This window comes from Salvelinus namaycush, chromosome 3 (assembly GCF_016432855.1).
Source record: "Salvelinus namaycush isolate Seneca chromosome 3, SaNama_1.0, whole genome shotgun sequence".
Lineage (NCBI taxonomy): Eukaryota > Metazoa > Chordata > Actinopteri > Salmoniformes > Salmonidae > Salvelinus > Salvelinus namaycush.
The window spans coordinates 88,734,974-88,746,934 of record NC_052309.1 but is presented as its reverse complement, the minus strand read 5'-3'; the positions used below and the strand labels follow the sequence as shown (position 1 = coordinate 88,746,934).

At 41.9% G+C, this 11,961-nt stretch overlaps 1 protein-coding gene across 1 annotated transcript in view; it reads right to left on the bottom strand.

The window, feature by feature from the left end:
• Positions 1–1,226: 1,226 nt before the first annotated feature.
• The window catches only part of hs3st3b1a (heparan sulfate (glucosamine) 3-O-sulfotransferase 3B1a), a 24,192-nt gene continuing 13,457 nt past the window's right edge, over positions 1,227–11,961 (bottom strand). The window contains exon 2 of the mRNA XM_038988695.1: positions 1,227–1,854. Within this exon, the coding sequence (XP_038844623.1) occupies positions 1,227–1,854 (628 nt within the window). The remainder of the gene's footprint in view (positions 1,855–11,961) is intronic.

Here is an 11,961-nt window from a genome sequence, read left to right as displayed (position 1 = left end):
AGTCCAGAGACAGCACTGTGACATCACTCAGCTGTAATGTGACATCACTCAGCTGTAATGTGACATCACTCACGTGTAATTGATGTGATGATGAGTTATTACTGTATTGATATAGCTGTCATAGTGACACTGGGAGGGCATCCCAAATGGTTCCCTGTTCCCTAAATGCCCCATGGGTCCTGGTCATAAGTAGTGAACGATTAAGTGAGCAGGGAGCCATTTGGGAAGCAGGCTGACTGGATCAGCTGGGGTTCTATATATTGATCTGGTGGATGAAGTGGGCCCACAGGGCTTTGGAGGTCAGGCTGATCTTAAGGAGGTAAATGATGGGGTGATTTGGACTCCTTGAGTGGTTTTCTAGCACCTTTTAAAAACAAAGAGGCTACAGAGATGCCTCCGTGTTCAATGACCCAACACTAATTCTCTGGTCGTTGCAATATTTGTACGTCCTCATTCTATCCAACCTTTGTGATTGAACCATGTTTGCTGAGATGGTGTGGTATTCGTACAGCCATGTTAAAAACCAACCTGGTAAAGGTAGGGAGAATGAGCGCTAATGCAGCATTATAAAGTCATTGCATGTTTATGAAGGGAAACAATAGCTCTAGCCCTGCTGGTCGAGTGCTGCTACCCGGAACAGAATTGTGCTGTTATATATTCATTTCCACAATTCCTGCACATGTATTTTTCTGAGGTAATTTCAAGATGACAAAATGCCCTTCAAATGAAGATTTTAAAAACAGGAATGTAAAGATGTGTGACGATCATCAACAAACATGGATAGGCAGCTCAGTGAGTTCATAATATCCTAGAAATAAATTATCATAAAATAGACTTCTGTACTTTTTACACACGCTGCCTGCCTTATATACATGGTATAACAATATCTCCAAAATGTTACAGTTACAACCTAAAACCCCTCAAAGAAAAATACAACATCTCTGTCTGAAAGGGCACCATAATACCTCAATAGTGCACTACATTTGAGCAGAATAGTGTACAACAACCTCAATAATGCACTACTATTGACCAGGGTAGTGCACTACATAGGGAATAGGGTGCCATTTTGTCCTATATTATAGTGTACTACTATTGACCAGGGTAGTGCACTACATAGGGAATAGGGTGTCATTTTGTCCTATATTATAGTGTACTACTATTGACCAGGGTAGTGTGCTACATAGGGAATAGGGTGCAATTTCGGATTCGTTTAATGTCTCTGTCGCTCAGCTCCATGAACCCCATCCAAAGTCATGTCCCGTCATCTGATAAAACCTCCTGTTGAAAGGTTGATAAAACTCCCTCAGCCTCTGTACCACCTCAGAGTCAATACTAGGATGAGTCCTTCCTTTGGTCTTCCCCAGACAGTGAGGCTTACTATTCCCCTCCGGCCTCTTCAGACAGGGGAAGCCCTTGGCTGGGTTGAAGTGAAAGTGTTTGTGACCGACCACCCTCCTGAGCCCCAGGAAGTCCTGTACGCGTGTCATCTCCCCGGCCGGGTCGGAGATCAACCTCTCCCCGCTGATGAAGAGGAGCTGGTCCTTGGGGAAGTACTGCAGCCAGCGTTCTAGGTGCTTGGCATACATCCCGATCTGGACGGCGCTCCAGGACGTATCGATGAGACCCGTAGTCCTGTTCTTGAAGGCGAGGCTCTCGAAGGAGGGGATGTCAGGCTTCTTGGAGCGGGTCTGAGTGTAGTCTGAGATGGCCCTGGTGACGGGGTCTCGGACCACCACAATCAGCCTGGTGTCTGGGGACATGTTGTGGATACGGGCGGGGACGTCTTTAGTGACGTAGTAGCTGGGGGTCTTCTCCATGGTGATCTGACCCTCCTGGGTCTCAGGCATACGGTCTCTAAGGAGAGGAGAGATGGAGAGGTTTGTTATTATACACACAGGATAAAGACAGGACTGTGAAGCACTCCATGAGATGGAGAGATGGAGAGATGGAGAGATGGAGAGGTGGAGAGAGGAGAGGAGGAGAGGTGGAGACGTGGTGACGTGGAGAGGTGGAGAGGTGGAGGAATGGAGAGATGGTGATGTGGAGAGGTGGAGAGGTGGAGAGGTGGTGACGTGGAGAAGTGGAGACGTGGAGGTGGAGAGGTGGAGAGGTGCAGATGTGGAGAGGTGGAGATGTGGAGAGGTGGAGGGATGGAGAGATGGTGATGTGGAGAGGTGGAGAGGTGGAGAGGTGGAGGGATGGAGAGATGGTGATGTGGAGAGGTGGAGAGGTGGAGAGGTGGAGACGTGGAGAGATGGTGATGTGGAGAGGTGGAGAGGTGGAGAGGTGGTGACGTGGAGAGATGGAGAGGTGCAGATGTGGAGATGTGGAGACGTGGAGAAGTGGAGACGTGGAGGTGGAGAGGTGGAGAGGTGGAGAGGTGGTGAGGTGGAGATGTGGAGATGTGGAGACGTGGAGGTGGAGAGGTGGAGAGGTGGAGATGTGGAGATGTGGAGAGATGGAGAAGTGGAGACGTGGAGGTGGAGAGGTGGAGACGTGGAGAGATGGGGAGATGGGGAGATGGGGAGATGGAGAGGTTAGTATTGGGCTAAGGCACAAATAGCACTGTGTGGTTCAGGAGTTACATTCTGGGACCATGCAGCAGCCAGGATATAGTTCAGGAGTTACAGCCTGGGACCATGCAGCAGCCAGGCTATAGTTCAGGAGTTACATTCTGGGACCATGCAGCAGCCAGACTATTATTTCAGGATTTACAGCCTGGGACCGTGCAGCAGCCAGGCTATAGTTCAGGATTTACAGCCTGGGACCATGCAGCAGCCAGGCTATAGTTCAGGATTTACAGCCTGGGACCATGCAGCAGCCAGGCTATAGTTCAGGAGTTACAGCCTGGGACCATGCAGCAGCCAGGCTATAGTTCAGGATTTACAGCCTGGGACCATGCAGCAGCCAGGCTATTATTTCAGGAGTTACAGCCTGGGACCATGCAGCAGCCAGGCTATAGTTCAGGAGTTACAGCCTGGGACCATGCAGCAGCCAGGCTATTATTTCAGGAGTTACAGCCTGGGACCATGCAGCAGCCAGGCTATAGTTCAGGAGTTACAGCCTGGGACCATGCAGCAGCCAGGCTATAGTTCAGGATTTACAGCCTGGGACCATGCAGCAGCCAGGCTATAGTTCAGGATTTACAGCCTGGGACCATGCAGCAGCCAGGCTATAGTTCAGGATTTACAGCTTGGGACCATGCAGCAGCCAGGCTATAGTTCAGGATTTACAGCCTGGGACCATGCAGCAGCCAGGCTATTATTTCAGGATTTACAGCCTGGGACCATGCAGCAGCCAGGCTATAGTTCAGGAGTTACAGCCTGGGACCATGCAGCAGCCAGGCTATAGTTCAGGAGTTACAGCCTGGGACCATGCAGCAGCCAGGCTATAGTTCAGGAGTTACAGCCTGGGACCATGCAGCAGCCAGGCTATAGTTCAGGATTTACAGCCTGGGACCATGCAGCAGCCAGGCTATAGTTCAGGAGTTACAGACTGGGACCATGCAGCAGCCAGGCTATAGTTCAGGATTTACAGCCTGGGACCATGCAGCAGCCAGGCTATAGTTCAGGAGTTACAGCCTGGGACCATGCAGCAGCCAGGCTATAGTTCAAGAGTTACAGCCTGGGACCATGCAGCAGCCAGGCTATAGTTCAGGAGTTACAGCCTGGAACCATGCAGCAGCCAGGCTATAGTTCAGGATTTACAGCCTGGGACCATGCAGCAGCCAGGTTTTTATTTCAGGAGTTACAGCCTGGGACCGTGCAGCAGCCAGGCTATAGTTCAGGAGTTACATTCTGGGACCATGCAGCAGCCAGGCTATAGTTCAGGAGTTACAGCCTGGGGCTATGCAGCAGCCAGGCTATTATTTCAGGAGTTACAGCCTGGGACCATGCGGCAGCCAGGCTATTATTTCAGGAGTTACAGCCTGGGACCATGCAGCAGCCAGGCTATTATTTCAGGAGTTACAGCCTGGGACCGTGCAGCAGCCAGGCTATAGTTCAGGAGTTACATTCTGGGACCATGCAGCAGCCAGGCTATAGTTCAGGAGTTACAGCCTGGGGCCATGCAGCAGCCAGGCTATTATTTCAGGAGTTACAGCCTGGGACCATGCGGCAGCCAGGCTATTATTTCAGGAGTTACAGCCTGGGACCATGCAGCAGCCAGGCTATTATTTCAGGAGTTACAGCCTGGGACCATGCAGCAGCCAGGCTATAGTTCAGGAGTTACAGTCTGGGACCATGCGGCAGCCAGGCTATTATTTCAGGAGTTACAGCCTGGGACCATGCAGCAGCCAGGCTATTATTTCAGGAGTTACAGCCTGGGACCATGCGGCAGCCAGGCTATTATTTCAGGAGTTACAGCCTGGGACCATGCAGCAGCCAGGCTATAGTTCAGGAGTTACAGTCTGGGACCATGCGGCAGCCAGGCTATTTTTTCTGGAGTTACAGCCTGGGACCATGCAGCAGCCAGGCTATTATTTCAGGAGTTACAGCCTGGGACCATGCAGCAGCCAGGCTATAGTTCAGGATTTACAGCCTGGGACCATGCAGCAGCCAGGCTATAGTTCAGGATTTACAGCCTGGGACCATGCAGCAGCCAGGCTATAGTTCAGGATTTACAGCCTGGGACCATGCAGCAGCCAGGCTATAGTTCAGGAGTTACAGCCTGGGACCATGCAGCAGCCAGGCTATAGTTCAGGAGTTACAGCCTGGGACCATGCGGCAGCCAGGCTATTATTTCAGGAGTAGTCAGACTGTGCATTCAGGTCAGAATACTCATGGAGACATAAAGGATCATGGGTTGTGGAATAGGAATGCTGATCTAGGATCAGATCCCCCTGTCCATGTAATCCAAAAGGACCAGTATTCAGTCATAGAGCTGGTCTAGGATCAGATCCCTCTGTCCATGTAATCTAAAAGGACCAGTATTCAGTCATAGAGCTGGTCTAGGATCAGGTCCCCCTGTCCATGTAATCTAAAAGGACCAGTATTCAGTCATAGAGCTGATCTAGGATCCGGTCCCCCTGTCCATGTAATCTAAAAGGACCAGTATTCAGTCAGAACTGGTCTAGGATCAGATCCCCCCTGTCCATGTAATCTAAAAGGACCAGTATTCAGTCATAGTGCTGGTCTAGGATCAGATCCCCCTGTCCATGTAATCTAAAAGGACCAGTATTCAGAGTCATAGAGCTGGTCTAGGATCAGGTCCCCCTGTCCATGTAATCTAAAAGGACCAGTATTCAGTCATAGAGCTGGTCTAGGATCAGGTCCCCCCTGTCCATGTAATCTAAAAGGACCAGTATTCAGTCAGAGCTGGTCTAGGATCAGATCCCCCTGTCCATGTAATCTAAAAGGACCAGTATTCAGTCATAGTGCTGGTCTAGGATCAGATCCCCCCTGTCCATTTAATCTAAAAGGACCAGTATTCAGTCATAGAGCTGGTCTAGGATCAGGTCCCCCTGTCCATGTAATCTAAAAGGACCAGTATTCAGTCATAGAGCTGGTCTAGGATCAGGTCCCCCCTGTCCATGTAATCTAAAAGGACCAGTATTCAGTCATAGAGCTGGTCGAGGATCAGATCCCCCCCTGTCCATTTAATCTAAAAGGACCAGTATTCAGTCATAAAGCTGGTCTAGGATCAGGTCCCCCTGTCCATGTAATCTAAAAGGACCAGTATTCAGTCATAGAGCTGGTCTAGGATCAGGTCCCCCTGTCCATGTAATCTAAAAGGACCAGTATTCAGTCATAGAGCTGGTCTAGGATCAGATCCCCCCCTGTCCATTTAATCTAAAAGGACCAGTATTCAGTCATAGAGCTGGTCTAGGATCAGGTCCCCCTGTCCATGTAATCTAAAAGGACCAGTATTCAGTCATAGAGCTGGTCTAGGATCAGGTCCCCTGTCCATGTAATCTAAAAGGACCAGTATTCAGTCATAGAGCTGGTCTAGGATCAGTCTGTCTGTCTGTCTGTCTGTCTGTCTGTCTGTCTGTCTGTCTGTCTGTCTGTCTGTCTGTCTGTCTGTCTGTCTGTCTGTCTGTCTGTCTGTCTGTCTGTCTGTCTGTCTGTCTGTCTGTCTGTCTGTCTGTCTGTCTGTCTGTCTGTCTGTCTGTCTGTCCAGTCCCATGATGCCCCCTCTTACTGAGCTGACCTGACTCTTTAAGATAATAAATTAGCCAGTTAACTGCAGCCCCAGACCAGGGTAATGACCAGGGCTCTGGGTAATGGCTAAAGTGGGCCACCAGAGATTTCGACTAAGCCTAAACACATAGGCATTAGGGGTAGTAGTCCTTGTAGTGCATTAGAAGGATAAAAAAGGAGGGAGGGAGATAGGGGTAGTAGACTAGTGCTTAGTGAGTTAGAGAGGTAGTAGACTAGTGCTTAGTGACTTAGAAGGGTAAGGGAGGAGGGAGGGTTGGAGAAAGGGTAGGAGGGAGGGGAGGAGGGAGGGTAGTGGCGAAAAGAGGAAGACAGTTAGATAACATTACATTAGTAGAGTCACTAACATTAGGAGATGGTTGGTAGTATATATCTAACACTACTTTAGTACAGTCACTAACATTAGGAGATGGTTGGTAGTATATATCTAACACTACTTTAGTACAGTCACTAACATTAGGAGATGATTGGTAGTATATATCTAATACTACTTTAGTACAGTCACTAACATTAGGAGATGGTTGGTAGTATATATCTAATACTACTTTAGTACAGTCACTAACATTAGGAGATGGTTGGTAGTATATATCTAATACTACTTAAGTACAGTCACTAACATTAGGAGATGGTTGGTAGTATATATCTAACACTACTTTAGTACAGTCACTAACATTACGAGATGGTTGGTAGTATATATCTAACACTACTTTAGTACAGTCACTAACATTAGGAGATGGTTGGTAGTATATATCTAATACTACTTTAGTACAGTCACTAACATTAGGAGATGGTTGGTTGGTAGTATATATCTAATACTACTTTAGTACAGTCACTAACATTAGGAGATGGTTGGTAGTATATATCTAATACTACTTTAGTACAGTCACTAACATTAGGAGATGGTTGGTAGTATATATCTAACACTACTTTAGTACAGTCACTAACATTAGGAGATGGTTGGTTGGTAGTATATATCTAATACTACTTTAGTACAGTCACTAACATTAGGAGATGGTTGGTAGTATATATCTAATACTACTTTAGTAGAGTCACTAACATTAGGAGATGATTGGTAGTATATATCTAACACTACTTTAGTACAGTCATTAACATTAGGAGATGGTTGGTAGTATATATCTAATACTACTTTAGTACAGTCACTATATGGTTGGTAGTATATATCTAATACTACTTAGTACAGTCACTAACATTAGGAGATGGTTGGTTGGTAGTATATATCTAATACTACTTTAGTACAGTCACTAACATTAGGAGATGGTTGGTAGTATATATCTAACACTACTTTAGTACAGTCACTAACATTAGGAGATGGTTGGTAGTATATATCTAACACTACTTTAGTACAGTCACTAACATTAGGAGATGGTTGGTAGTATATATATAATACTACTTTAGTACAGTCACTAACATTAGGAGATGGTTGGTTGGTAGTATATATCTAATACTACTTTAGTACAGTCACTAACATTAGGAGATGGTTGGTAGTATATATCTAATACTACTTTAGTACAGTCACTAACATTAGGAGATGGTTGGTAGTACATATCTAATACTACTTTAGTACAGTCACTAACATTAGGAGATGGTTGGTAGGGTATATCTAATACTACTTTAGTACAGTCACTAACATTATGAGATGGTTGGTAGTATATATCTAATACTACTTTAGTACAGTCACTAACATTATGAGATGGTTGGTAGTATATATCTAATACTACTTTAGTACAGTCACTAACATTAGGAGATGGTTGGTAGTATATATATAATACTACTTTAGTACAGTCACTAACATTAGGAGATGGTTGGTTGGTAGTACATATCTAACACTACTTTAGTACAGTCACTAACATTAGGAGATGGTTGGTAGTATATATCTTATACTACTTTAGTACAGTCACTAACATTAGGAGATGGTTGGTAGTACATATCTAACACTACTTTAGTACAGTCACTAACATTAGGAGATGGTTGGTAGTATATATCTAACACTACTTTAGTACAGTCACTAACATTAGGAGATGGTTGGTAGTATATATCTAATACTACTTTAGTACAGTCACTAACATTAGGAGATGGTTGGTTGGTAGTATATATCTAATACTACTTTAGTACAGTCACTAACATTAGGAGATGGTTGGTAGTATATATCTAATACTACTTTAGTACAGTCACTAACATTAGGAGATGGTTGGTAGTATATATCTAACACTACTTTAGTACAGTCACTAACATTAGGAGATGGTTGGTTGGTAGTATATATCTAATACTACTTTAGTACAGTCACTAACATTAGGAGATGGTTGGTAGTATATATCTAATACTACTTTAGTACAGTCACTAACATTATGAGATAGTTGGTAGTATATATCTAATACTACTTTAGTACAGTCACTAACATTAGGAGATGGTTGGTAGTATATATATAATACTACTTTAGTACAGTCACTAACATTAGGAGATGGTTGGTTGGTAGTACATATCTAACACTACTTTAGTACAGTCACTAACATTAGGAGATGGTTGGTAGTACATATCTAACACTTCTTTAGTACAGTCACTAACATTAGGAGATGGTTGGTAGTATATATCTAACACTACTTTAGTACAGTCACTAACATTAGGAGATGGTTGGTAGTATATATCTAACACTACTTTAGTACAGTCACTAACATTAGGAGATGATTGGTAGTATATATCTAATACTACTTTAGTACAGTCACTAACATTAGGAGATGGTTGGTTGGTAGTATATATCTAATACTACTTTAGTACAGTCACTAACATTAGGAGATGGTTGGTAGTATATATCTAATACTACTTTAGTACAGTCACTAACATTAGGAGATGGTTGGTAGTATATATCTAACACTACTTTAGTACAGTCACTAACATTAGGAGATGGTTGGTTGGTAGTATATATCTAATACTACTTTAGTACAGTCACTAACATTAGGAGATGGTTGGTAGTATATATCTAATACTACTTTAGTACAGTCACTAACATTATGAGATGGTTGGTAGTATATATCTAATACTACTTTAGTACAGTCACTAACATTAGGAGATGGTTGGTAGTATATATATAATACTACTTTAGTACAGTCACTAACATTAGGAGATGGTTGGTTGGTAGTACATATCTAACACTACTTTAGTACAGTCACTAACATTAGGAGATGGTTGGTAGTATATATCTTATACTACTTTAGTACAGTCACTAACATTAGGAGATGGTTGGTAGTACATATCTAACACTTCTTTAGTACAGTCACTAACATTAGGAGATGGTTGGTAGTATATATCTAACACTACTTTAGTACAGTCACTAACATTAGGAGATGGTTGGTAGTATATATCTAATACTACTTTAGTACAGTCACTAACATTAGGAGATGGTTGGTTGGTAGTATATATCTAATACTACTTTAGTACAGTCACTAACATTAGGAGATGGTTGGTAGTATATATCTAATACTACTTTAGTACAGTCACTAACATTAGGAGATGGTTGGTAGTATATATCTAACACTACTTTAGTACAGTCACTAACATTAGGAGATGGTTGGTTGGTAGTATATATCTAATACTACTTTAGTACAGTCACTAACATTAGGAGATGGTTGGTAGTATATATCTAATACTACTTTAGTAGAGTCACTAACATTAGGAGATGGTTGGTAGTATATATCTAACACTACTTTAGTACAGTCATTAACATTAGGAGATGGTTGGTAGTATATATCTAATACTACTTTAGTACAGTCACTAACATTAGGAGATGGTTGGTTGGTAGTATATATCTAATACTACTTTAGTACAGTCACTAACATTAGGAGATGGTTGGTAGTATATATCTAACACTACTTTAGTACAGTCACTAACATTAGGAGATGGTTGGTAGTATATATCTAACACTACTTTAGTACAGTCACTAACATTAGGAGATGGTTGGTAGTATATATATAATACTACTTTAGTACAGTCACTAACATTAGGAGATGGTTGGTTGGTAGTATATATCTAATACTACTTTAGTACAGTCACTAACATTAGGAGATGGTTGGTAGTATATATCTAATACTACTTTAGTACAGTCACTAACATTAGGAGATGGTTGGTAGTACATATCTAATACTACTTTAGTACAGTCACTAACATTAGGAGATGGTTGGTAGGGTATATCTAATACTACTTTAGTACAGTCACTAACATTATGAGATGGTTGGTAGTATATATCTAATACTACTTTAGTACAGTCACTAACATTATGAGATGGTTGGTAGTATATATCTAATACTACTTTAGTACAGTCACTAACATTAGGAGATGGTTGGTAGTATATATATAATACTACTTTAGTACAGTCACTAACATTAGGAGATGGTTGGTTGGTAGTACATATCTAACACTACTTTAGTACAGTCACTAACATTAGGAGATGGTTGGTAGTATATATCTTATACTACTTTAGTACAGTCACTAACATTAGGAGATGGTTGGTAGTACATATCTAACACTACTTTAGTACAGTTCACTAACATTAGGAGATGGTTGGTAGTATATATCTAACACTACTTTAGTACAGTCACTAACATTAGGAGATGGTTGGTAGTATATATCTAATACTACTTTAGTACAGTCACTAACATTAGGAGATGGTTGGTTGGTAGTATATATCTAATACTACTTTAGTACAGTCACTAACATTAGGAGATGGTTGGTAGTATATATCTAATACTACTTTAGTACAGTCACTAACATTAGGAGATGGTTGGTAGTATATATCTAATACTACTTTAGTACAGTCACTAACATTAGGAGATGGTTGGTAGTATATATCTAATACTACTTTAGTACAGTCACTAACATTAGGAGATGGTTGGTAGTATATATCTAATACTACTTTAGTACAGTCACTAACATTAGGAGATGGTTGGTAGTATATATCTAATACTACTTTAGTACAGTCACTAACATTAGGAGATGGTTGGTAGTATATATCTAATACTACTTTAGTACAGTCACTAACATTAGGAGATGGTTGGTAGTATATATCTAACACTACTTTAGTACAGTCACTAACATTAGGAGATGGTTGGTAGTACATATCTAACACTACTTTAGTACAGTCACTAACATTAGGAGATGGTTGGTAGTATATATCTAACACTACTTTAGTACAGTCACTAACATTAGGAGATGGTTGGTAGTATATATCTAATACTACTTTAGTACAGTCACTAACATTAGGAGATGGTTGGTAGTATATATCTAACACTACTTTAGTACAGTCACTAACATTAGGAGATGGTTGGTAGCATATATCTAATACTACTTTAGTACAGTCACTAACATTAGGAGATGGTTGGTAGTATATATCTAACACTACTTTAGTACAGTCACTAACATTAGGAGATGGATGGTTGGTAGTATATATCTAATACTACTTTAGTACAGTCACTAACATTAGGAGATGGTTGGTAGTATATATCTAATACTACTTTAGTACAGTCACTAACATTAGGAGATGGTTGGTTGGTAGTACATATCTAACACTACTTTAGTACAGTCACTAACATTAGGAGATGGTTGGTAGTATATATCTAATACTACTTTAGTACAGTCACTAACATTAGGAGATGGTTGGTAGTATATATCTAATACTACTTTAGTACAGTCACTAACATTAGGAGATGGTTGGTTGGTAGTATATATCTAATACTACTTTAGTACAGTCACTAATATTAGGAGATGGTTGGTTGGTAGTATATATCTAATACTA